Source organism: Emydura macquarii, unplaced genomic scaffold (assembly GCF_026122565.2).
Source record: "Emydura macquarii macquarii isolate MOO-44397 ecotype Brisbane River unplaced genomic scaffold, CSIRO-AGI_Emac_v2 contig_1348, whole genome shotgun sequence".
Classification (NCBI taxonomy): domain Eukaryota; kingdom Metazoa; phylum Chordata; order Testudines; family Chelidae; genus Emydura; species Emydura macquarii.
This window is the reverse complement of record NW_027131485.1, coordinates 6,757,335-6,785,331: the sequence shown is the minus strand read 5'-3', so window position 1 is coordinate 6,785,331 and position 27,997 is coordinate 6,757,335. Positions and strand designations below refer to the sequence as shown.

At 36.4% G+C, this 27,997-nt stretch overlaps 1 protein-coding gene across 6 annotated transcripts; it reads left to right on the top strand.

Moving 5' to 3' along the window:
* The first annotated feature begins 208 nt into the window (after positions 1-208).
* Positions 209-27,977, top strand: CCP110 (centriolar coiled-coil protein 110). 6 transcript variants are annotated; one of them, XM_067551033.1, is made up of 15 exons: positions 209-319; positions 3,345-3,497; positions 6,212-6,340; positions 7,903-9,523; positions 11,118-11,245; positions 11,797-11,980; positions 12,682-12,803; positions 13,287-13,403; positions 14,541-14,642; positions 14,920-15,036; positions 15,584-15,663; positions 16,708-16,770; positions 18,346-18,405; positions 19,021-19,103; positions 24,708-27,977. In XM_067551033.1, the coding sequence occupies exons 2-15, from the start codon at positions 3,360-3,362 to the stop codon at positions 24,758-24,760; spliced, it is 2,997 nt and encodes a 998-aa protein (XP_067407134.1). In that variant the 5' UTR covers positions 209-319; positions 3,345-3,359; the 3' UTR covers positions 24,761-27,977. The 6 variants fall into 6 exon arrangements, with proteins under 6 accessions (XP_067407134.1, XP_067407133.1, XP_067407135.1 ...); XM_067551032.1 differs by having other exon boundaries at positions 11,782-11,980; XM_067551034.1 differs by lacking the exon at positions 24,708-27,977 and adding an exon at positions 24,397-24,488 and having other exon boundaries at positions 11,782-11,980.
* Positions 27,978-27,997: the final 20 nt, after the last annotated feature.

The window sequence follows — 27,997 nt, the reverse complement described above, 5'->3', positions numbered from 1 at the left end:
TGCACGCAAGCCGCCATACTGAGGCAACCTGCCTGAGGCCCAAAAACTACTATTCCCAGCATGCAACTCTTTAAGTCAAACGGGGCGGGGGAAGCATTGCATGCTGGGATTTGTAGTATCCGTCTGGGGTCGCTTAGCTGAAAAGCGGGTTAGTCATCTCCTCAATCCGGAAGCGCTGGAGAGGGGCGGGGTGTGGTTGCCGGGAGCCCGCTGCTCATCTGGCGGGGGGCGCGGCGTCGCGCCGCGGCTGTGTGCAGTGAGCCCAGGTGCGTTGGGTTTGCCAGTAACGGCTCTACGCTCCGTGGGGGCCCCGCACCAGGTACCGGGCTCTGCCCTAGCCGCGCGGGGCGGGGGGCCCTTTCCCTTTCCCTTCAGAGTAGTGTGCCTGGGTCCTGCGCCTGATTCCGGTCCTCCCCCACTCCTGGGGCCGCCACCTCCGTAGCCGGAGGACCCCGCTGGAACGGGCGGGGGGCGCAGCCCGTCTGTGCAGCGCGCTGCGCGTGGGGAGAGGGGAGGGTTTGGCGCGGGGGGATCGTCACTCAGGTTCATGTGCGGGGAGAGGCATGGCGGGGGCTCTGCAGAGTGTTTGGGGGTCTGCCCCCAGGGTTCACGGCCTGACAGCTTTGCTGTGTAGCAGGGGCGCGTGGGGCCGCTGCTAGTGACTCCGCGCCCTTAACTGGCGCGGTTCTCCTCTCCCCCACCTTCAAAAACCCTCCTCAGCCACCCAACCCGGAAAGCTGCTGCCCCCTTGCGTGACTTGGTGTCATGAGAGGCTCGGTTAGTGTTTAGTCAGAGCTGGTTCAAATACGTACTGCTCGGCGCTGCATAAAATGAAGAGTACCAAGGAGCTTGCTTTTTAAAAGGCGGATGTGGCTGAGTCAAGGCGCAGTGGGCAGGTTTTTTTGGGGGGAGGGAGGGAGAGTTGTGGTGTTATATTGGGGTGGAGAAGGCATTTGATTGATGTGGGTTAGTGCTGATGGACTTCACAGAAAGAGCCAGCCTTTGAGGAGACATTTGAAAGGAAAAGGGGAGGGGCTGCTGCGTGGAAATTGGGAGGCTGCTTGAAATTTAAGGGAGGGGCGGCTAAGAAGAAGGTAAGAATCAGAGAGAGAGAGAAACAAAGAGAGGCCTGCCTAGCCTGCCTTGTGAGTTTCTTGCTTGGCTGTGAATTTTTAATCTATATGGGGGCTGCCATATCAGCATTGTTGAGGGTGGAAACAGTTTTATAATTTGTGGAGAATTTCCAGTTTCCATCCTATTTGCAAGAGACCTTTACATTTAACCATAGGCATTGGGTTCTGCTATGATGAGACCTGATCAAGGAGAAGGGAAATAAGGTGATAGAGGTAGCCCCAAATAACATGCTGATCCCAGCAATCCTGAAAACAAATAATACACAAGACCAGTGTACCAGTTGAGGATTTTTTTTTCTTGGCTGAGCTGTCTTTAGCACAAGTAGAGTGGTTTCTTTCAGATTCCCCAAAATAGATTCAGTGACTCAAATCTTAATTTCTTCTCTTCACAAACCATTTGCGGGCTTTGGTTGAAAAGTCCATGTACTTCAGACTGTATTATTTTGATAGCAGTGCTTCAATCACTTAAATACAGTGAATTTATACTGTGGAAGAATGGAATCTTTGTAAAGATGGGGAATAAGTAATTTTGGTAGTTGTAACAGAATTTTCTTATCTCTTCTTTTGTTCTGAGTGCTGGTCTTTGAGCTCCAGGCTTGGGGACTCAAGCAGAGCCCCACTGGCTTCAAGGTTAATAACTTATCAATCCAGGAATGTATTTTTCCTTTATCTATGAAGTTTTAGGTGGTTTGCATCATTAGTAACTCACATTAAGGTGACACACTACTTATGCCCACAGCTTCCAAACTTTGGTGAGGCTTCCCTCCTCACAGTCTCAGAATTACAGAAATTATTGTACATAAGAGCTAATCTAAGAAAATACTTTGTAATTAATAATCATTTTCGGTTGTATGATTTGTACACCGGCATCTGTAGTAAAGCTGTAATTCTACCAGCGATTCTAATAGCATCACCATCAGGAAACTGGAGTAACTTGTACATGTTGGTTATAATTCCATTTTAGGATTCTGCTTATCTGTGGAGATTTTGTAATAACCATATTTTATATTTGTGAGAATATAAATCCTACAAAAGCAATCAGCAAGTAGGAGGGAATTGGAAGGAGGATTTTGTGCATTGGTAAGGGATGGGGAGGAGAGATGGGGCAATATATCTTTGATTTATTTGTTTAACCATGTGCTTCGTTAAATAAGATAGATAGGTTTAAAGCTTGCAAAAACCTGTCATGGGGTTCAGGTGATGTGCAAACCTTCAAGCTCTAATTTTCATGGCTGCATGATGTCCTCAGGATTCACCAATAGAATAACTGTACCAGTTCAATATATACATGTCAGGGCATGTAATTAATTATTTGCTTTTTGGTTCTCCCTAGTGCTTCTGAATCATCTGTATTGGAAATGGTGGTCACAGGTGCTTGATTAACTACAACGCCTGCAAACATATGTCTTTGCCTTCTATTGTTAACTTAGGTGGTTTATGTAGTATAACAGTGCGTTCCGTATTGCAAATCTCTATTATGGTACATTTTAATTGAAGGGAACCATCTATTCTTGTTGCATCATTCAAAATTTATACTGAGTTGCCCATTTCTTTCCTCACCCAAAACAAGCATTCAAGGGAGAATTAACTTTTTGTAAAACAAAATGCCACTACATTCATCTTAGACATATGGAGGGCACAAACAATATAGTTTTGTTTATTTTCTAAATTATTAGTTTAAAGAAACTTCAGTGTCGTTTCCTATGAGTTACCTTCCTATAGCAAACGTACAGTGTTAATTTGTTTTCCCAGTTTACTTGTGAATGGACATTTTTTCTGACTTAAATGCATAATTCCCGCCCCTCTCAAGTTACAAAAACAGCATTATTGCTCTCATACCTTAGAACTAGTTTTTCTGATGTTTCACTGCTAAGGTTGTAAAGCATGGCACTGTCAAGGAAGAACTGTATAGAATAACAACGGTTCCAAGTTATTTGGAACTTCAAAGCCCCTTTCTTTAGCAATTTAAGGTCCCAGTCCTGCTCCCACTGAAATCAATAGGAGTTTTGCCAATGACTTAAAGGAGGATCAAGCCCTTTGAGACAGCAGTCTATTAGGGACAATGTAATTTGGGGTTGACAATAGCACAGATTAAAGAAGAACCAATACTTGTTCTTCTTTGTTTCTGGTGGGAAAGACAGAAACAACACATTTTAGAGAACAAATTGTTTTCTTATTCTGTAAGCCAAGATAATATTTCTCTATGTGCAGCTTAATCATATTAAAATGGAGGACTATGAGAAGTTCTGTGAAAAGCATCTTGCCAGGATCCAAGGAGAGTCGATTCAAAGAGAAATCTCTTCATCTGCTCAGCAGAATATCTCACTTATTCAATTTCATGGCATTCCTGTTCTTTCACCTCTGGTAAGATTTCCTTGTGAGTTAAGCATTTGTATTCAGAAAAGAAGAGGACAACCATTTTTGTGTAGTTATTTTTATCTCGATATGACCAATCTTGAGTAGTACAAGAGACAAATACTTGTCCGTAATGTTGAGGTTCAAAAGTAAAATAAGGGTGGTGGGATAGGGGGCTTGTCATGCAATGTGGTACAAGAGGATTTTGTCATTTGAACAGATTAGATTGGGGTGCTTATCACTTGGGGAATGCACGCTGGATGGATTCTTTTTCTTCCATTCCTCCTATACCCAGTGGTCTTTCCTCTCTAAAGGTTGCCCTTCCGTATCCACTAATACTCTCTTTTCTACAGCATTCTGCTCCCATTATACCTGCCTTGCACCACATCTACCCTAGTAAATTTCATAGCTAGAATTCTAAGAGGGAGCAGTGATGTAAGTTATAGTGTAAAAAAGGGTGTAGATTTTTTTTTTTTTTTTACCACTGTCATTTAACTGTGATCCTTGACACTGCATCTACTACTGGTGGAGCTGGACCAGTAGGGAATTACAGCTACAAAACTGACTAGCGTAAACAAAGACAAACTTGCAGTCCAGCTGTATGTGTTCTCTAGCAGGGTGCCTCCTAGGTTTTTTCTACACAGAAGGTTTTCTGAAATCTTCTCATTGTTGCTCCTAGTATCACCATTGCACTAGTGGAGCTTTGTTTTGAGGATTTGAGAAAAGCCTCAGTGGAGATGCAGCTCCATTTAAACTGTTTCCTACACTGTTGCATAGTGGTCTCTGAGCACTCCAGGTTCTAGATTCAGAGTAAACAGGATAACTTTCTTTCAAGCCTATTATTTATTCCTCCTGATTATGGTTTCTTTACTTTTTTTAATCAAAAAATAAGACTGGGAAAACACGAGGGGTGGCAACAGTTTCGATCAACTGTTTTTTCAACAGAAAAATTAGGTTTTTGAGTAAATAAAATTTTTCACTAAAAGCGTTTGCTTTCTTCTGAAAATTTTTACTTTGAAAAACTGAACATTCAAAAACTGAAAAATTCCCACAGGGGACCATGACATTATTTCTGAATCAAAATTTTTGTGTTTAAGATAAGTTTTTAGCTGAAAAATTTCAGCTGAAAAATTTAATTTTCCATGCAAAATTTCAACAAATTATTTTTTCATTTGTCAGTTTCCCACAGGGGAAAATGCATTTCCAACCAGCTGTAGAAAATACTTGAGATAGCATGTTTAACCTAATAAAGGTGATTGTTTTTCCCTTTCCTCTTCCTCCTTCAATTAAATCTAATTTCTTGCTCCTAAATAAGCATTTGTGGGCACTACGATACAATGTGTATTTTTTTTTTAGGTGAAGGTACATTTTAATACTTTGCAACCTTATCCAGCCCCCACTCCCTGCCATTACTAAGTATTTTAAGTAAATAATCCTTTCCTTAAATAGCACTTGAGTAGAGAATAATACCTTTTTTTTTTTTTAGCTTAAACAGAGCCGGACAAATAAGCTGTCCATCAGGTTGTGTGGGGCTGCAATTTATTTACCTTACGTCCTGGCTTCAGTGGTTTGAAATACGAATGTAATGACTGTTTAACAATGAGGTATAAAATGTGCCTATTCCAGGGTTTTTGAACGAAATAAGACTTAGTATTCTGTAATATTTTGTTCATGTGTAAAACAAGCAGGAAACATTTTGGCGGTTGAAAACTTTATGTATGTGTAAAAGTTGGTACCTTTTTAAAAACGTGGAAATATAAAAAACAAATGTGAATTTTATAACTTAAACATTGGGCTGAGATTGGATCTGATTCTTTATTTAATTTGATTTGGTGAGACCAATTTTTGCAGGTTTAATTTTTTTATATTCTATTTAAACTGCATCTAATTTAAAAAAAAAAATTAAAATGTCTTGTTCTGTAATTCTACATTAGGGACTGAATCATACAGTATGCTTCCTATATTTCATCTAATGTCATAGATTAGATTGCAACTTTTAAAATCACATATGCCCTGATCATTTGAAGAAATTCATGGCCACGCACACATGACTACTTATTTACACTAAGTTTTGCAAGAACAAGGGCAATGTAAAGATAGTAGTATGTGATAGTGAAGCATAAAGTGAATTTTAGCTTTGTAAATTCTTACACTTCTGTAAGTGCTGTTTCCAGGACAAAGAAGGCAACTAGAAGACAGTAAATTAGGGCAGGAAGAATGGTTATAGGGCCTTGGAAGGTACTTCTATGTTTGGGTCTGAAATTCATCTATGATATGAAAGTTCAATGTGAAGCTCTCTCATCCCAGCAATTAGACAAGGCTTAAGGGTAGGGAAACTGGGGTGAGAGTGGCCATACAGGGTGCTTGTGCACTCTGTATACACTGTTCAAAAGGTCTCTTTACCAGCTCTAACTAGTCCCATGTGGAAGGCCACCAGGTGGGAGGGTCCACATGATCCAATGTTAAGTGGATTTTATGAACCTAATTCCTTAATCTCTCTGCACTCCATGTGCATATGCTCCAATTCTTTGGCTTTATGTGGGGTGAGTAAATTTTGCCTGTCTTGCCAAAAAATGTTTTTAGTTCAGAGGCTAATCTTCAAACTGCACGAAGTCTCAACAAACGTATATGCTCTCCCATTACATATCGGGTTTTTAAATATTTCTTATATTTAATTTTGCTTTTTGATAAAGAAGAGAAATCACTGATACTTTGTTCTGCAGCTGAGTGTTGAGAGAAAAAAAGAAATGCAACAGGATAAACAAAAAGCACTTGATATAGAAATCTGGAAGCAGAATGCCAGGAGAAGAGCTTTAATGAATCGGGTTCAGGAGATCCTGGAAAATGTGCAGGCAAGTTTGGTGAAAGTGTTTTTTATTGGGTGTTGTGTTGAAAAGATATTTTCATACACATTCCTAGGGTCTCTGAAAGCTAATAGTTCCCTAATATAAACTTGCAGTTACTAGCAGTTTACTTTCTTTAGACCAATTGCTAGTAATTTATATTGTATGACCTGGTGAACAATTACAGTGAATAAATGGAATAGTTTTAAATGTTGTTTAGTTTTCAGTTGTGGTCAGTGCTCAGTTTGGTATTGGTAGAAATCAGCTAGTTTTTGTGGTGTGACTATTGTTTTCATAACTCCATTTAAAATAACTACATAGATTTCCTTCAGACTAGCCATTAATATAAAAACTGTTGACTAGTGACTTTACCCTTTTTTTCCTGATAAACTCTAGGCTAGTGACTAAATTTTGCAAAATAATTTACAGTGCTGGTGTATGCTTTTAAATTTATATTGTAATTAACTTGTTTTCTTGTGCAATGATGGGACAGTTCTCAAGGCTTAGACCGGCAGATACTTTAAATTATTTTTTTTTTAAAATAGGCTTCTTACAACAGTGTAGTTTGGATTTTTTAGTAGGATATACTAAAACCCATGAACTAACCCACTGGCTAAATGAACTCAATTTGCATTGGGCTTGTTAAATTTTATTACTGAAGTGGCAAATGTAATCTATTCACCTCTTGTACTGTTTACTAATGTGTGCATGGAAACCATCACCTGACTTGGGATTTGAAAGGCAGACCAAGAGCATATGTTGAGAATACAAAAATAAATGGATTGCTTTCTTCTAGACCCCCTGCAGTTAGCGGGCACTTAGGTTGATACAATATGACAACCTTTTTTCTTTAGTTTAAATGCCCCTATTGTCAATAGTTGCACTGTTGCCTATATCTAAAAAGGACTATGAATTTATACAAAGATGCAGATAATACTGAATGGTCTGTGCACATTTTTTGTTAGTTGCTTGCCAAAGAAAAGTTGATATTTCTTAGCTCTGGTTATGTAATAATGAAAACAAGAAAAGTTTTCTTGTATGTCTATACATTTAATTGAGAATTACGTAGGTACTTTTTTTGCATAATACTTCTTTTAATTGGCAATGGGTTAATCTGAGTTGAAGTATATTGGATGTTAATGCTAAAGTTATTTGAATTGTAAGTCTGAATAAATGCCAATGATACATTTACTTAACATACTATTAAAGAACAATGTTGGCAGTCATAGAATTACTTAAAGAATATATGTTCAAATATGCCTTTTTCTTTTTAATATAATTTTATCATAGGTGGTTGGTCTGATGATAAAAACTTCTGATGAAGTCAATATTAAAACATATTTATTTTGTATTCTCTTCAAATAACCGTTGCCAGTTGGAAAGGTCTGCTGCATTGTAAATTAGTGTGGTTCCATAGTTCCATTCTATTCATGTTGGAAGATTCACATTACATTAAAGTGACAGCAATCTAACTTTATAGTTCAGAAGACATATGTACTTAATTTTAATTAGAAAACAAAAGGGCTTTATTACACTGAACTGACATAATAATTTTCAGTTTTTCTTTGCAGGTCAGAAAGGTGTCTAATATGAGTGATTTGGATCAGTGGGAGGCTGAGAGTAGTCACTCTAATTCAGAATCAAAAGCCTCAAATGGCTTCACGCTACCGAACATCAATTTGCCGAGTTCTTCTGCATGCTGTGGTACTATGGACATTGAAAAAACATTGAAAATTATGCCAACAGACACTAATATCCAGGTTACATCAAGTGGAATAGACGCAGTTAGAGGCCCAGAAGAACAAATTCCTCCCAAACAAAATGAGAGTAACCCCTCAGAAAACATTGCTTGCCCAAAGATTATGTCTCCTGATAAAACACAAAATATGTCTGCTTCAAATGCACATGTAAACAAAGAGCATATGGAGGTGCCACCAGCTGATGAAGTACCAGATCCTCATGTAATGAATCTTCAAAATCTTCTGAAAAAGTCCAGGGAGTACATAGAGAGAGATCAAACCAGACGTAGCACAAGAGGTAATTCAAAAAGAAGTATTAATGAAAGTCATTCAGATAAAGAAAATGATGCAGTTAAAACAAATGATTTTGGGAAAGAGAGAGCAAGGCTTACTGGTAGGAGTTGTACTGCTCTGACACTTGATAAACCAAGTCTTAATAAATCAAATATTCTTCTCCAAGGTGCCTCTGCCCAAATAAATAGCATGAGTACAACAGCTTCACCCAGTTTTTCTAAAGTGGATATACCTACAAGAGCTGGAACACCCCCAGTTTTGGATTCGGATTCAGATGAAGAATTTAAAAACACCTCTACCTTTGATCATGATGGTAGTATTGTCAGAAGCTTTACAGGTTCTTATGCCAAATTACCCAGCCCAGAACCAAGTATGAGTCCTAAAATGCACCGAAGACGTCTAAAACCTTCATCAATGGGACACATAGTTATCAATAACCCTGTGAATGCCTATGAACTAAGCCCTAAAAACAAGGGAAGAGCAGTTGACTTGATCATACAAGATGTCACTGACCAAACCAATGTGTCTGAACCTGTGCCAAAATTCACTGCTGACTTTGCTGCAGTTTGTTTTAGCAAAGCTCATGTTGTCAACAAGAATTCTTCAGAGTTTTCAGGTCACATGTGTCAGCATTCCACTAGTCAACTAGAGAGCAAAGGAGTGATGGCATCTTCTATAATGGAGGGACAGCAAGATGGTAGAAGGTCACACAAAGTGGACAGTACTACTTGTACTGCAGCTCCAAAATTTCATGAGCCATATGCAGTCAGTCAGTCAATGGTAAATCAAAAGCTAGCAACTATGAATGGAATCAAGCCAGCTAATTTATTAGAAAAGACGAAAAGTACTTCACCAGTGGAACTCAATAAATCTTATGACGTAGAAAATCCATCTCCATTGCTGATGCAAAGCCAGAATAAGCATCGGGAGACGGATACTCCAAATGCTTCTTCTGGAAATGAACAGTTTGTAGAAAATGGTTTTGAAAAGGTGAAACGTAGGCTTGATTTGGATATTGATAGTTCACAGAAAGAGAACAACCCATATGTTTTAACAGTTGGAACAGAAGAACAAGAGAAGTGGATATTGCAAGACCGAAGATGCCTCATAGAATCTGTTTATGGTAACAAGAATGAAACCCCGGGCAATAGAAAAAACGGTGAGCTAACATTTTCTGAGGTCAGCCTTTTTCAAAGTTAGAAAGTTACCTTTAGTTAGAAATCTCAATTTTAGAAAATATGTATTGGTCATGCTAATTTCTGTAAGGACGGTAAAAAACCTTTTGTTATGCCAGTGTATATCTGAAGAGGGAACTGAAATCAAAGCCTAGGGTGGTCTTTGTTTTCTATAACCTACTTTTAATTGCCACTGTCTTTAATCTGCACCTTGGTTTTTGAATTATTCCTCTAGCTTGTGCATCATTTAGGATAAAATGACAGGGTACATTTCTGTATTTTTAATCCAGTATACATTAAATAAGGACCCCGTAGTAAATCAAGTTTCTGAAAGTCTTTTGAAAACTGCTATAGAGTAACCAAAGTGATCTTCCCTGTATGAAAGTTGTCTTAGAGGCGAAAACCTTATGCCTCCTACTTGATAATGAATGATATAGGAGTATGTACTTAGACACTTTCATATAGACTATGGTGTCAGGAAAGGTATTAGTTTTGCTGTTGTATAAAACAGTTTGTTTCTAATCTGTGTGCTCAAAATCACCATTTGCTGCTTTAACCAGAGTCTTTACTCTTTGGATTATAAAGTTTTAATATTGTTCTATTGAAAATTGTTAATTCATTATCTTAGAGATTTAAAGAAAAGAAAAGTGAAAGGCCACTAAATAGAAGTTAAAGCTAAACTAAACACTCATGCCACTAAATGTGCTTGCTATATCTTGGTGGAACATAAACATCAAGGGAACAAAACTCAACTGAAAAATAATACAAAGAAAATTTCACAAATGCATGCATGGGTTTGTGTGTGTTTTGTGTCTTTTTTAATATTCACCTCGTTTTAATCTGAAACTTCCAAAGAGACTGGAGAGATTCCAACAGCACAGACTCACTGTGGGTGTAGGGGGACACCCATGACATTTTTGATGACAGAAAGAAAACCTAGGTGAATTCCTGTATGCCAGGAAAAGTCAATGGGGCGCCTAGCATGAGTATGGTGAGCAGGATTAAGTTAGAGCAGTTTTTTGAGTTCTTAAAATGTAAGAAAACAGATGTACGCTGCAAATAAAAACATACATGCATTATAATATCAGCTGCAAGTAACTTAAATATGATTGGTGTTCTTCCAATTCCAGAATAAAAATGTTGTGTATGTTTGCTTTTTTCTCTAATGAAGTCTGTAAAGAAACTAGAAAAATTGAGTGGAATAAATGTTTTGTTCATTCAAGCAAGTAGTCATATTCTTTTCAGAGCTACTCTCTGCATGTTACCACTTGAATCTGAGTTTGGTCAGTGCCATTTATGCTGTTCCATCCATGGATGTGCTGATCTTACACATGTAGCATGCAGCACTTTTGAGGAACTGCAGTTACTGATAATTATTCTTTGTAGTACATTAGTGGGAATCAGAAATAAAAAAAATATTCTAATTTGTGTTTTTGTGGATGTACCATCAGTGCTGTATAACACCAGTGGAAAGTGTATTGATAATATAGAGGCCTGTTTATCTAGGGTACAGAACACTTAGAAAATGTGAGAATGTATGATTAATGCTTTATGATGCATGTATTTTTTTCTTTTCAGAAGAGGAGATTTTAAAAAATAAGCTGTTGGCTTTTGAAGAAATGAGGAAGAGACTTGAAGAGCAGCATGCACAACAACTATCAGTACTAATAGCTGAACAAGAGAGAGAACAGGAGAAATTGCAGAAGGTGAGGGAACAAGACATGAAAGTGCTGAGATGTTCAGGGTTAACTACCCAATTTGCTATTTCAGTATAAGAGGCTGAAACAATATAGTCTTTCCTTGCATATCATACTCAAGATGGATATTTGTCATAAATCTGGCTGAATTTTTGGGAGCTCTTTGAAGAATATGATTGTGTGAAACCGTTAGTTGAGCTTTCATTTTGGTCTGACTAGCTACTAGCATTGAGAAAACTGATGCAACAAAATCAGGAGGCTAGGACTATTCATTATTTTAGTATAGAGATGAAAGGGTATTCCCAGGAGAGAGATGTATAATTGATGTATACTTTCATGTACCTGGGGATCCGCAGACTCTAAGGTTTCCAAAGGACTCCGTACCTCCATTTTACATTTTTTAGGGGCCTGCAAGTGAAAAAATGTTGAAAACAACTGATAGTAGTTACTGCCTATATTGTATTGAAGTTTATGCCAGGATACAATTGCTTGCTCAAAATGTATTTAAATTCCATACATGAAATCAAAGACTGATTTTATTTCAGACTTTTAATCTGCAGGAGATAGAAGAGCAGGAGAGAAGGTTAAAAGGAAAGAAGAGTGCCACAGCAGAAACAGAAACACCCAAAATGACCATTAGCAGTGGAATGGACCTGGAGTGGAGAAAAATAAGTGAAAATGGCTTGCTGGAAACAATGCTGACTCAAGTGGAGACAATCCATAACACAAATTCGAACAGCTCTGGTAAAAGTGGGAGCAAATTATTATTAGAAGTTTACGGGACACTTTAAAGCAGGATATACCAAATGGATTAGTTGGCTCATGGTATTGATAATGGTAACATCTCTGCTTCTTTGCTGGTTGGAATCCAGCCTAGGCAGGAAGTACAGGAAGTTAGCAGCTTACAGATGTTTGGCGGTCTATGTAAAATTAGTGGTCTTAGCAGACTTGTGTCCACTTCACAGGATCAGAAACTACTACTGTAATAAAATTCTGAAGGTACCTTCTTTGATCATATGCCTTTTGGATAAGATCTGGTATAGTATAATTTTACTATCTGACATACCATCTACTGTGGACTTTTCACACACTAGCAAAGTGTTGGACCTTTTTCCACTTTGATTATGGTATTTCCACATTTGAACAAACATAGGTGACATAAGAATATAGTGTATACAACAAAAGGGAAAATGCTAGCAGCAATTTTAGTCCAATATATACCCCCATGTAAAGTAAATTCAAAAAATATTTCCATATTAAAACCAATGTTAGCTGCTATCTCTGTACACTTTAAAAAAAAAAAAAATCCCAATGCAGATGTAGTCATATAAAACTGGATTTTTGTGGAACTTGTTTATGACATTAAGTATTTGAGTAGTAATTTGTGTGCACAGGCTTGCTGTTTAGTACTCATTGGTTTAATCATATATTCTGCTTTTACATAGGTTTTGCCAACACTACCATGCCTAAAAATGAAGCTCCATTCTACCTCTGGGAACCGTCAGATAGTGGAATGTCAAAAATATCAGCATCAAGGCCTGTTAGGGCCAAAGCCAGGTGGTCTCAGGTGTGAAAATAAATTGACTTAAAGCCTTTTCTTTTTTTTTTTTTTTTTTTTTAAACCATCTAATTCTTTCTGGACAATTGCTGCTGCAGGTATGCATTAATAATTCCCAATGCAAAACTAACAATTGATCCACGGTTCTTAAATGGATTTGTACTAGTAGACATAAGAAGAGAGCAGAACAATATTTTTATCATTACAGTACAGGCAAACTAATCATGTAACAACATCTTTAGTCTGTTAACCAAATTAATATTATGGACTTCTGGCTAGCCAAAATATATTTGGCAAAATTTAGTATTTGGCTGTTAATACACGATAGGTGTATAGACATTTTTTGTTAAACAACTAGAAATCAATTTAACTTAATTGATTTATTTTGAGAAATTAAAATTTAAGACATTTTCTATTAATATCAGATCAAACAAAAGTTACTAATTTTAATGTTTCTTCTCCCCCCCCCCCCCCCCCCCCCCCCCATTAAAGGTCTTCAGTTCAGAGATGCAAATGAAGTTCAATAAGATCACTGCCTTGGCAAAGGGATTTCTTACTCGTAGGCTCATGCAAACAGAAAAATTGAAATATCTTAGGCAAACCGTAAAAGTAAGTACATAAGTGTAAAGACGCTTACTTTATGCATTTTTTCCCTCCTTTTGGTTTCTGCCACTTCTTTTCAGCTGACAAATAAGATCTAGGCTTTTCTCCAGAGCACACTACCCATTTTACTTTCAGGATTAACTAATGAAATTTAAGTAGTATAGCTCTGTCCTTTTCAGAGAATGAATTAACCACCCAAAACATAGTTGTTTTATTATTGCATGCTGTGCACATACCACTTTTTATAGTGTCCTAACAGTACCTCTTCCTGTGCTCATGAAGTGACCTATAAACCATTGTAATACAGACTGTGAAGTTGGATAATTTTTTCTTGGATATATTATTGATTGTTCAGGGGTGCAATCTTTTAGTTGAAATGAACCTTTCCTGGCAGAATATACCTCATGGAAGTTTGAATATCTGCTATCTTAAAACTTCTTTTAATCTAACTGTGTTTTCCCAGATCCTGAGTTAGTACTGAGGTTTCCTGTGTCAAATTTATGCTGTCATTTGGCAGCTTCCTAAATTTTCAAGTAGTTAGATGGTAAAATTAGAGACATCAACTTTAAGATATCTGTCTTATTCTATTAGTGTCTGCATGTCTTCCCCTCTGTCCTGATTAATTTCAGATGAGGTGAGGAAGCTAAGGACAAGGGTGTGGGGCGGGGGAGAAGGGAAAAGTGAGATGAGTGATTTATCCTGGTTTCTCAGCAAGGCAGCACTAGAGGAAGATGGGAAAGTGGAACTCCATCTCCATTAATCTGAATATTTCTAGGGTCTAAGGTGATGTATTTATTTAGTATTAATTGTTCCTGCACAGCACAAGTGCGGAGAATGGTGTGTGTAGGTACAAAGTAAAAGGTGTTTGACAGGACACAGAGTATAGGAGAACCTGATCTTGCAGTAGTGAGAATGCTAAATTACTCTTGCTTAGTTGCGGGAGTAAGGCAAAGGAAGAGATAGTCTAAGTGCCCCATTGTTAGAGGATCATGGTTAAACCCATGTCAGTTTAGCTCAGTCTCTGCCTACACCACCCTTTTCCTTGGAGCTTTTCCGATTAAGGGAAAGGAGGTATAAATGGTTTGAGATTTACTTCCACTCAGTGTGAAAGGTTAAGCACCATACATAATTTTTCTTTTTCAGGATACTCTGGAGTTCATAAAAAATTTTCAGTCTGAAGCTCCCTTAAAGAGAGGAACTGTTTCAGCGCAAGATGCATGTCTACAAGAAAGAGTGATGGCTCAAGTAATGTATATTCTAAGCTTTTCTTTCAGAATTACTCCATCATTGTAAAAGAAACAAGTTCTTTATTTTGTGTCAACAGAAATACCTGAAGACTTCACAGGGGCAATATTTGAAATGAAAATTTTAACTATGGCAATTTTGTGCAGACAACAGAGGGTTTTAAAATGTAGTTTCACAAAGATATTCTCACTTTGTCTTTGCAAAACACTGCACTCTATTTCTGAAAGTGTGAAACATTAACTTGATTGAACACTTCATGAAAGCTTTGCTTTTTCAGCTGCGAGCTGCGCTGTATGACATCTATGACATATTCTTTATAATGGAAGTATCTGAAAGAATGAATATCCTGCGTCATGATCGTGAAGTTCGCAAAGAAAAAATGCTCAGGCAAATGGTATGTGCCAAGTTTTCTCCAGTAAGAAACACTTAATTAGGAAAATGTATTCTTTATCACTAGTTAAACATCTGTTAATAGTGATTGCAGTAAGATACAAATTTTTTCCTGACCCAGTAAGAAATATAAAACTTTAGCTTTTGAAAACAATCTTCCTCCTAATTGTGTGGCTTTAGCTGTGGTACTCCAGTAGTTAAACTTGTTCAGAAAGACTCCAGCCTACAGTAGAGACTTGGTGCTTGGATGCTTCCAAAGCGTGTGTTTGCGCATGAGAGAGCGATTATGGAATTATTTTGATAGCAAAGGGGAAAGTGCATCTAAAACTAGACGTTTTTTGTTGGTTATGACAAATTTTATTTTAAATTGAGTTTGGAATAGTTTTAAAAAAAAAAATTACATCACCATGTAAACCAAAAAGAGTTGAATTAAACCCTTTAAAGGGGATTTTATAATGAAAAGTCCAGATCTTTTAATTAAGGTGGGTAAGAAGGAGCAACTGTAATAAAAGTAGTAACGAATATTAGTATGCACTTCTTTGTTTTTATAGGATAAAATAAATACTCCACGAGAGAGGGTGACACTTTCGACAGCTACACAAAAGTCTCTGGATAGGAAGAAGTACATGAAGTATGTATGTATTTAGTATTTTTTGGTAGAGAGAATTGGAAAGGAGGCAGTTTATTTGCTATGCACAGCTGAATCTTTTAGCAAAATAGTTTTACAGATTTTAGAAGACTATCATATTTGCTAGAAAGATTTTTTTTTTTTTAATATATGATTCCTTTTTACAAAAGTGTATGTTTCTTTATAATGGCATTTTTTTTACATAGACATTTGTTCCCATGCTGAAAACATTTGTTCTCATCTTGTTCTCTGTACCTACTGGCTTTCATCTAATTCACTCTGAAGTCTAATAACCAGAATCATGGTAAACATTTATCATTGACCAAATACCCTGTGTATTTGGTTGTGACAACTTAATTTTAATTGAACCACATTACTGCAGTTAATGGTGTTGGTTTAGCAGGTGACATTCCTGCTGAGTTAGTAGTAATGACCCAATGCTGCACCATAGTTGTAGGGGAATCTCTCCCATCTGAGACGTCATCCTTTGGATAAGGTAAAATTCCCTGCATATCACCAATAAAATCCATAACAGTTCTTGCAAACATTAGTGGTGGCTGCCCCACTGCGTTGGCTACATTGCATTTAGGTAACTGCATCCTGCCTTCAAAAATTTCTCTAGTTCTCAATTGATATAATAATCTTCACTCTAACCTGAGTTTTGTGAGTAATGTCACTGTTTGCTGTTAAGATGCTGTTTCAGTGATGAGTAAAGTGACTCCTCTGTGACTAGTCTGTAGTTGGTTTGAAAAGTGTGTGTGTTTTATTTTTAAGTTCTTTTCATGGCTTTCTCCAAAATTAGTTATGTATGAGATGATGGACATTGGTAGGAGTGTTGAATGGCATAATGTATTGCTTCTGTCTGTATTGCAGTTGGAAAGTGTAGTCGGTACTGCACATAACTTTGCCAAAACAGTGGCAATAATACTCTGTTTAGGAGGCTTCCTTTTTCATAGCTTCTTGGGTGACAATTTTATAATCTTTTTCATTTTAAGAAATGTTTAAAAATATATATATTTGGATACTTACACTTTTTTGTTTCTTCAGGGCTGCAGAAATGGGGATGCCTAATAAAAAATTAATCATAAAACAAAAAACTCCTGAAACAAGGTCAGTGGAAAAATTATTTTTGTAATTTACACTAAAATGTTCTTTTATAATGCTGGATTTATTAGCTGATGGCAAGCAAGCAAAGCAGTCAGTCACTTGTCACTGTTGCCCCATGGAAATGAAGAATGCACAGGGCTTAATTATTATATGAAAAAATTATTAACTTGCCTACAGTTAATAAATAGTACTTTTTCCAGCTTCTGTTTCTCAAGATTAATATCCTCAAAGATGACACTTCTTGTCTGTGTTTATTTCACTCCAGTTCCTCTAGTTCCCAGATTTCTCAAGTGTTAAGTGTAATGGTAGCCTCTTTAAGCAAATGCTTGTTGCTGTTTTAAAAACAGCATGATGTTGATCCCTCCACTTCCCTAGATGTGAATTTTCATGTAGCAAACTAGAAACTTGTCAAAATGGAGCTTATTTAAAGGGATCCTCAAGCTTCAGTAGCATTCTTGTCTCTAGATCATAGAGAGAGATGTTCAAGTCTCACACCTGGCCGTCTTATACTCTGTATTAATAAACCTGTACTGAACTGTTAGAAGTGCTGCCCTTCAGATGAGGCCTGTCTACACTAGAGAATGCTGGCTAATACCAGTTCAGATGCCTAGAATGCTTGTAAAATAGTGTGCATACATCAGTGCACAAAATGTTTCATAAGTATGCCCTCTACTGGTATGACTGTATTATCTCTCAGCAAATCTTAAAAATAACTCTGACACTGTTTGAAATTAAGTGGGAAGTGTTAGTTTGATCAAGAACCTGAAGCACTGCAATTGCACTGTTTCAGTTGGGCCTGCCTGGATAATCCCCCAATGACAGCTAAGAGACAGTGGTCCTGTCTTTCCCGAACATAATTATACAAAAATTTAATTTAAAAAATTACAAAAATAATAAAAGCAAGATTGGTCTTCCCAAGCACTGACACACAAAGTTGGTGATGCTGTTTATTGTGAACCCCAGGCCAGAGTCTGTCTAGCAGTAGATACAGAGGCAAGTTATGGCTTCTGCCATGGCAGCTGTGTAGTTCCTGCCCCCACAATGTGTGCATGTTGATCTACAAGCAGAACCAAATCATTCAAATAAACCACTGGGGGAGAGGGGCAGAAACAAAGGCAGCGTAATAGTAATAGGTGAAAATATTTATTAGTTTGAACCTGCTCCAGGTTTCTTACTGGAAGCTTTGTGATAAGTACCACAACTCAGAGCCACGGCAAATGTTGGAGGAGGTGCTGTGTGTGGGTACTCTGTATCAGTGTAATAAGTGTGTTCACACAACTGTTGCAATATCAGTTGGTGCTAGAAATGCATAGTTGCTGTGATTTTTAAATTGAAACAGTTCAGTCCTTTAGTATTTATACCTATAAAATAGGTTCCTTTTCTATGTCTCTGGCTATTTCAGTGCTTTTCTTGGGTTTTAATGGTTGCCACACTTATCAGATGCTTACTGCATTAGCAACATGTAACCGAACAGTGCCCTGGATATTTTGGGATACTTGGAATATGGAAGGCAATATATAAAAATCAAACTTATTTAAAAATAAAATAAAAAACTAATACAGATTTTGTTTTTACCAGGGTACTTCAGCCAAATCAAGGACAAAATACTCCAATTCATAGGCTGCTTTGCAGGCAAGGGTAAGAGTACAGCATGTGTTTTAATACACCACTTAAAGGTTGAAAACAAGTGCAATATCTGAGTCAAATAATTTCCAAGTAAAATCTACATGCATCATTGCAAATATTGTTCAAATGCAAAATGGCTAACTTAAAATTCATGGAGAAACAATTTTTAAATTTCTTAGCTTTTGTGTTTATCTTGTAGTGCAAGGGGAAAAAATGAAGTGGCTTCATGTCCTGTTGTGTACCGTCTTTCATTTACACTGTGTTCTGATATCTGTATCTGTAACATTCATTCCATTAAGTTTTGCTTCCACTTACTGAAATGAAATCTAATTTTATAAGAAACACACACCTTCTAAATAATGCAACACATGCTCATTAGATCAGTTTCTTGAATAGAGTAGTAGTAAAAAAAAGTGGACAAAGAGTTTCTCCTGTTAATGTTTATGTATGTGCGTAACTCCTAGTAATGTTAATAGGAGTTGCACATGTGCACATTCTAGAGGAGACTTTAATGTATCACTTACAGATGTTTTCATGCCAAGAACAGTTTTATAGTGTTTTTCTTTATTGGATGCAACCTTTGGATTTTGATGCAAGTAACTTATTAATTCTTTTATATTTAATTAGAACCCCTAAGACCTCAATGAAGGGGGTTGAGCAAAATAGAAAGAAGTCCTCAGAGAGCAGAGTGCCTAACAAGGCAACTTCAGGTGTGTAGAAAATGGGTTTTTGGATCTCGTTTATGATGAAGATATGAGCGAGTTACTAGTATCAAGAAAATTAAATGGGATACCTTGTTTTCCTTTTCTTGCTGCAACAGCTTTGCTATAATACACTAAATCAACCCATCTTCCTATATATGTTTATAAAAGTAAAAAATGTGGGTAACTTAATAGTACATTGTCAAATTCTGTAAAATAGATCTATACAGTTTAAGATTAGTGCTTAAATTCCTTCTCTCACGAAATGCCTGATTGCCGAAAATACCCAATTTTTAGTAGCATATGTAAAACGCACTAATCCTAAGAGAACTTTGGAACTAGGGTAGCTAGGTCTAGACTTTGATCTAGATATTTATATTTTGTCTTATTCCTATTTCTTTATCTATGTAAGACTTGTCTTCCAGAAAGAAAAATTCAGAGAGGATATGAGATGAATTGTTTCAGAAAATTTATATTTATATAAATGTAAATTATATGTTTATATTATATAAATTCCTCACTTTAAAACACGTTGTAGGATATTATGTGGTATATTAGATATTAACAAGGAAGATTTATGACCCTTCCTCCTCTTATATACCCAATGCTGTGCACATCAGCTTTAAATGTGGGGTAGTCTAAGGTCCATGGAGTTTAGTAGTTGATTTTTTTAATAAAATGGGGTTTGGATGCAATGCCTAGCTATGGTTTGGCCCATTCCATGCCTTAATAAAACATTATTTGAAGCAAACATTTCCTGATACTTTTTCCACTTTAAAACTTGAATGTAACCAGTTGTGATTGATTAAAACAAAGTAAAATCTTTTTAATAAATTTGTCTTTGTCATCTACTACAAAATATGATTTAGGAACTTAATTCCTGTAACTAACTTCTAAAATCGATGCAGTTGTATGTTTGGGTGCCTATTAAAAATGAGGACGATCTGGGATCCTATTCAGAAAGGAAAACCATAATTTTGTGGGATGCAACAAGTGAGCCACAGTATACTATATGATTTTTTTTCTATCCAACCTTGTTTATTATATAGGGGGCAAATTCAAATTCTGCACCTACTGCAGATACAGAGTATCTTTTACTGCAACCTGATGTGGTTCTACCATGGGTTTTAGGGGTAGGGGAGGGTAATAGCAAGCCTATATAGGGAGGACACACTGCTTATTCCGACTTGTTACTAACATGCACAGTCATCTGGGCAAACTTTACTTTCCATAATAGCTTGAAATTTCAGGAGAAGTGTTTATAGAAGTAGATAAAATGAGTAATCTAAACATGCCCAAAGTACCATACTTACTTCAAAGAAAACATAAGTAAATCCTACTACTTCAATAATAATCTTACATTTACAGTATATGAAATCTTTCATCCCAAAGGATCCCGAAGTAGACCCTACCCATCTGTATGCATGCATATGGTAATATGTGAATGAATTTCCTAAAACATTTTGGTACTAGATGACAACATAAATAAGATTATAAATAAATTTCATTCCTCTCTTTTTGATCCACCAACTCCCTGGAAAGATTCAGTGCAGCCATTGCTAGGATGCAACATGGCAGCTGTTCAACTGTGCACAGCAATGCTACACAAAAAAGTAGGAAAGGCATTAAAAATATATCATTATACAGAAATACACACACACTCTAAAACTACACAATTTAGGTAAACAGAATGTAATTACCCAAGCAAGAATTTAGCCATGGAACTACTAGCGCAGGGGTGTCAAACATATGGCCCGCGGGCTGCCTCCGGCCTGTGAACCTTTTTGATCCGGCCCACATCTGGCCAGTTTTTTTGAGACGTGCTGCTGCCCAAAGTGAGGGCATTGGCACTAAAAGAGATTTCTCTGCCTACGGCATTGCCGGTTTAATAGTCCATGAAATGTCTTAAAGCGTCGATGCTGGACGCAGAGAAATCCCCTAAAACGGCAATGTACTCAGTCCGGCATCACGGTCCTCCACGAAATCCCGCCGCCGAAAAGGGCTGATGCCGTGCTGCCGAAAAGGGGAAGATGGCCCGAATTTTTCGGCGAAGGGTATTGCATGGCCCCTGTGAAGTGCAGTTTATGAGAATTTGGCCCGTCACCATCAGAGAGTTTGACACCCCTGTACTAGCGGGTAAAACTTGTAAACCTGCAAAAAGTGCTGTGATCACAAGTTGTCAATATCTCTTTTTGCATGCGAAAGATGGCGCCTCCAGCAACATATGGTTAGGGAGCAATACCGACAGACAGAAGAGACTCATCTACTGAACTGTGGTTATCACTTCCTGCAGGACCCTAAGTTTTCTTTGTAGCTCAGATACTATTTAGCTAATGAAAGCTGACAAAAACAAAGGCCAAGGTAGGCAGGACGTTATTCAGACCTGTTAGGTCACTCAATTTAAATTACAAAAGCTATGCTCCTAGGAGTCAATGAATTCTGTCCTCCTTGCTTTAGCTAGTCATAACTTTTTCATGACCTGGATATCGTGACATTTTGATATTCAACAGTGAACATCATCACACTGGCTCCAAATTTTGTCTGTTCTGCCTTCATGGGCCTTTGATGAATTGCTGTAAAACTACTGAATATCACATAATAGCCATTTTGAACTTCTGACAGTTGTTTCTAACTGGGTAGATGGAGGTGTAATTTTAATTATGTATCATAACTATCTCTTTATTTCATCTAGGGTGTTTAAGCATCATATATCTTTCCATGACATTTGTAGTATCAGCATGTCCATGTTCTTCCAAATACAAATAATAAATCAGGAAATATCCATCTGTACTAAATTAACCAGAAGTGCATTGTGAGATCATTATCTGGAAGAAGCCTTAACAAGTTAAAAGAAACAATCTGAATATTTATGCAGTATTAAAAAACCTTAAACTTTTATGCACCTCATGTTTGAACTAAAGTGACTAGTGAAAAGGTTTACCAAACTACTGAATAATTATTCTGCTTGTAATTAAAAAAGACAGCCACCCTGAATTCGGAAAATAACAAACTGTTTTCAAAAGATGCCCTGTAAATCATTTAATGTAGGTGAGGCAATAAATTGTTTCCAGGGAATGGTCATGCCAAAATAAACTAAAATCTTTAAAAACAAAAAGACCCAAAAAACCAAACTTTAAAAAAATTCGCTTATACTAAAAGCTAAACAAATTCATGCACTTTCCTGTATTTTAATTTGAGTATGCTCCTGAAAATGAAGACTCATAGCACTGGCTTGCAGTAGGCAGAGTATAGGCATATTTCTTCCCATAACTCTGCTAATGCGTGTTAGTACTGACCTATAACACCCCTGCTGTTTCAGTCCTTGACCTCTGTTAAGCACAGACTGCAAATGATGTGGTGGCTTTGTTGGGTCTTGGATGTGACAATCAGACTTAATCTTACTTCTGACTCAATCAGAACTTGAATGCATATCACTAGAAGTGAAATGCTCATGCACCAACTTATCTACTCTTTTCTCCTCTTTCTTTTTTTCCTGACTTTGTCATTTGAAATTCCATCCCCAAACCTTGGTCTTGCTCTCTTTAATACTACTGTTGATTGATTGAATATCTTCCCCCTCTAATAAGCAAAATAATTTGTTTTAATTCAGGATCACTAATTGAACACTTCTGGTTTTGTTGCTGTCTTTCTTTTGTGTTTAACATTGAGCTTTGGAACAAAGATTAATTTTAAGTTAAGTGTAATGTAATCTATGCCTTCTGCCAGTGAGTTTAACCCCTCTAATGCTGAATCTATGTGCCCACTTATGTCTTAGTTAAGATAAAAGTGCTTTTTTTAAACTGGAACATCTAAACATACTGGGTATGTTTAGAAATTTAGAGTTGCGCTTCTACTGTACGTAGCTGGTACACCTGACAGAATAGAATCAGTAAATAGTTGATGGAAAAGTAAAAAGCTATCCAGGTTGGGAGTATAGACTAAAAGCCAAAACCTTAAGGAAAAGTCCTATAGAAAATACTAGAAAAGAAAAAACTTTTTTTAGTTTTGTTTGTTTTTTGCGGTTCTTTAGCTATCACATAGACATTAAAAGAGAATTATAGCTCTTATATATATATCCCTTGAATTCTATTCAGGGTTAAAAATGCTGTAAAAAGATGAATTTGTAATAAATTATGTGAACTCGTGCTAAATTTTTATATAACACTATTTGGTTTCATTCCTACTGAATTATATAAGACTTTCCCATGAGGAAAGATAAAATTGTTTTTCTATACACAAACATATATCGCTATTCTCAGTTGTTTTGTAAATTGATTTTTAATGGGAAATAAGACTGGTTTTGTTTTTTAAAGGTAAAATCTATATCAGTGGTGACTATATTCAAAACTGTCAGTTTATTTCCTATATGTAGGCTTTCATCCATGTTAGGGTCCACATGAGGGTTGAGAGAGTAGTGTGGAGGCACTAAGGCACCATGGGCATCAGCCCTGTTACTCCATTTTATTAGACCATGGGTAAGCTGAGGGGTGCAGGCATTACACATTGTTGGGTCGGCAAGGACACTTGTGATCAGCTGTGAGAGATACTGGAGTGGTAAAATCTTTACAATTTCTGAAGTTGCCTTGCTCTGTTTCTTTTAAGAGCAGCTCTTAAGCCCCTGTAAGTAGCCATTTCTCCTGGCTGCTAGTAGGAGTAATAGAAAATCCTAAAAATGACATCTACTCACATCATCCTATTCAGTGGATTGCGTGCAAGTACCTAAACCGTGGCCTTTCTCCACTCCCCTTCTCACTCTTCCAGCTCACTTGCTTTGTATAAAGGTCCATGTTTGCTCACATTGCTGAGCACTGTGCATATTTAGCTGCACAGATGCCTGGCAAATGTTGAGGTCGAGCATTTTGCCCAGCGGCCTGTAACAACTGAGACCTTAATCTTGAAAGATGCTTGTTCCCAGCATGATGGAAATTCTGACAGATTAACAGCATCGAGATATCTCCCCTTGGAGAGGCATAAACCAAAATGTGACTGGCATTTAGTTGTATATTTATGCTTTGCATTGTTCTTGCTCAGCCCTTCTCTCTTGGGTAGTTCTCTGGCCTAAAGGTTGGGAGTTGGGGGGTGAGGAGGAATGAGGTTTTTTTATATTTCACTTATAGGGATGTAATGTATTAAAATGATGGTAGATAATATTCATTTTATAATAATGAATAATTAGGCAGTTTAGACTAGGTAAAGATCCATAGTAGCTTAAAATGTTTTTGCTAATTTTATTTAATCAAGTAATATAGTCAATATAGAAACTGCCATCATTTCTAATCTTTTAAAAATTTATATATTGCAGTTATAGGTGTTTTGGAGTAGCAGGAAAGCGAGGGGAACACTTACTGAGGAAGAAAATGCTATAATGTAGTTATTTACCAGCCTTTTTACAGCTCGAATAACCTGTTTTATTCATACATTTTAAGGTATTTGAGACATAGAATAAATTATGAAAGTTAATATTAATTTAAAAATGTCTATTTAAAAGCATATTTGAGTAAGTTTGTGTATTCCTGTCCTTACATTTTTCAGTTTTTTTTGGATAATTCTCTTCTAAAAAGAACAGTAACATTAATCACAGAATGTTAATTTTTGTTTCTGCTTTATTTTTAGGAGTATATGCAGGAAGAATCCAAAGAAAGAAGCCAAATGTTGTGACAATTTAAGACGACAGCACTCACTTGGATAAAAAAAAATAAGGCTATTTTAATGTAATGGTCTTTTCAGCATTGGTTCAGACCTTGCATCTCCTATATGTATGTGTATACTTTGAATTGACAAACTTACACATTTAACATAATATTGTAAGGACATACAGTTGGATTTTGTGGAATGATGTTAAAGTAATGGAGAAGATTACAAATAAGTTCAAAGTTCTTATACTCATGAAAACAAATTGCATGTTACAAACCTGTTAGGTATCCAGAATACTGCATGCATATGTCCTCATTCAAAATGCTTTGCTGTAGAGAAGAATATAGGGCTACATTATGTTTGTTTGTATCTTTTTACCATCTCTGACTTATTCTTGTATCTACCATGCACCTTTTTTGTACTACATGAAATATATTTACACTTCCAGTTCATACACATGTTAGTCTGCATAACTGATTTCCTAGGTGTGTACATATTTTAGTCTTTTACCCTACACCTAGAGCAGTTATGCAAAGAAAAAAACTTACTCTTTTTTCTTAGTGTATTTGAGAGCAGCATTGCTGAGTGTATCATATATGAATGTGCTAATTTCTCAATTTAAATACTAATGACCGATATTGTTACTCATTTCTGTTGACAGTACAGACATGGATACAAATTAATTGACATAAATGTGCAATTCCATTTACATTAATGAAGTTGTACCTGTTTACACAGGTGGTGAATTTAGGACACTGATGAAACATGCCAGGCAATTTTTCCTCCATACTATGTACTGTATTTTCTAATTCCAAACTATGCTTTTGATCAAGATGAAGTATAAGTAAGATGTAGCAATTCCATGATACTGTACAGGAGTTCCAGAAGGCAAGATTTTAATTGTTTGCCACTTCAGACTTGATGATTGCCCTCAGCAAATCTACACATGACTGTTTCACACCATTGTGTCTTACTGTTTTATTTTTGATATTTCTAGATCTACTTTGTTGTCTAAACAAGTAACTTGGGACAGTTTACTTTAAAAAATTTTTTTTTTTTTAAATTTCTCTCATCAGTAACAGATCCAAGCACTGAAGCCATGCATCCATGTTTGAATCCCTAAAACTTTGCCAGACTTAACTTCCAACAGCACATGCTCCTGTTTGCGTCTGTCTTTGACTATTTCAGCCACTATGAACATGCTTCTTTAAAGAGAGGCTGCTTAGTAATTTTAATCTTGCAAATGAGCTTCCTTGAATTTTTCCTTGGTATTCAAATTTCAAATATAATAGAGAAAATCTTGCCCCTGTGCATATCCATCCTTAAAGGCAGGTATTTTTCAGTCAATAGCATGAATGCAGTGCTACTTCTGTATCCCCACAGCTTTAAGGGTAATGGAGAGGAGGACTGTTTAAACAAAAAATAAAGGGTACATATTTAATGAAAATGAAAATAAAAGGTCAAATTCTATTAGTATAAATTTGCTGTAACTCCTAATGTCAGTGGAGTTAATCCAGGTTGACACTTGTGCAAAAGCAGACTTTGACCCAAAATATTGAGATAATTTAATGCATATTGATGATAATCAGAATTTAGATTAAATATGTGGAAGTGAAAATGCCTTAATACCAAAATGTGTATATGAATGAATAGAATTTGTTTGGGGATGGCTTTATACCTACGAGTTTGTTGCATTATTATAAGCAACCGTTACTTATCATGCAGTATTTCAAACTGACCCAGACACTTGAAAAAGAGGCAATAGAAATACGGATTTAGCAGACTGCTCAGTGGTTGTGTACTTATTTGAAATACTCAGTGGTTGTGTACTTATTTGAAGGCGCTGAGGACCTGCCCCACCTATTTAAAGGCTATTGTTCTTTAGTTTTCCATCACAATACAAAATTTCTTATGATAGGATTCCTAGCCATCTTCAAAACTTTATTTTTGTTCTTAACTTTTGCATTACTCTACTATTATCAGTCTTTTAGAAGAAAACATTTCAAGAGTAATGAAGTTAGAATGACAGGTGAAATGCATCATATTTTATAAAAAAATTCTAGACTGTTTTGCAGGTTGCAAAATTTTAGACTGAGGCTTATTTGCTATTTGTATGTCAGTGCTAAAACTGATTGTAAAGGTTTTCTGTAGTGTTTTATTAATTGGCAGTAGAGGCAATATGTAGAAGTAAAAGTAGGCTTAGTTTAAATATTTTAAAAAATGAACGTTCAACTTTTGTTCCGTTTTCTTAACTAAACCTTTTTTACTTTAAGAATGTTTCAAAGTTTGTGTACTAAAATATAGCACAAAATTTTTAACTTTCATAAGGCCTTCTTCTTGACAAGTGCCAGAATTTGTTTTTGTAATTTGATACATTTTGTATTTATTTATACATATTTAATTTTCAGTCCACTTTTTTATTTTTTTGCGGAATGTAATGTCATTATTATAAAGTGTATTTATTTTTGTATTTTATTTCATTTTCACCAGTTTTGCCCTTTTCATTAAATATACTGCAAAATAAACTTTTAAATTGTTAAATATTTGCATTTTTTCTCAGTTAAATGAATGCTTGAGATAAATTCAGGAGAAAGCAGACTTGAAAAAATACAGGGCCAAGGGCATCACAATTATTTTGAAATCCCAAGAGTTGAAATTTTAGAAGCAGCAACATTATACTTTCACCAACTTGATATGACTCTATTTACACACAATCCTGCATTCCTTTTGCACTTAACTCCAATAGACTTTAGAGAGTATTCTAGTTGTGTAAAAGAATGCAGGATTGGACCCTTAAATTGCTGCTTGTTCTGAATGATTAATTGCAAAATGTTCGTATTACATTATTGTTCTCCCTCTCCCAGTATATATTTTATACTTGTTTTAAAGCCAGAGATAAGACTTGTCTAGCTGTGTGGTATTTACAGTGAGTTTATGGGTCAGAGACTCATCTGATGTAAATTGGTGTAGCTCCACTGATGCAAGTGAAAGTATGCTGATTTAAACCAGCTGAGAATTTAATGTGTAAATTCAGTTGCAGAAGTTAAATGCAAAAACATTCCTTTACAATTAAAGTGGGAATTGTTGGACAATTATTCTATTTGAGTACAAATGACATTGAGCATTGCAAATCGTTTACTGAGCTGTGTTCACCATTGCTGTTGGTGTTAGTGAGAGCTGCAAATGTGGATCAAAAGTAGTACTTTATAAAGCCCCTTTCAACCACCACAGAAATACAGCCACCTCTGTGACTGGTCACTGCAGGTGAC

Coding starts and splice junctions, on each gene's coding strand:
- CCP110 (XM_067551032.1), top strand. CDS start 3,360: ATGGAGGACTATGAGAAGTTCTGTGAAAAGCATCTTGCCAGGATCCAA. Junction 11,246..11,781: donor AACAGGAGAAATTGCAGAAG/GTGAGGGAACAA, acceptor ATTTTATTTCAG/ACTTTTAATCTGCAGGAGAT. Junction 12,804..13,286: donor CCAAAGCCAGGTGGTCTCAG/GTGTGAAAATAA, acceptor CCCCCATTAAAG/GTCTTCAGTTCAGAGATGCA.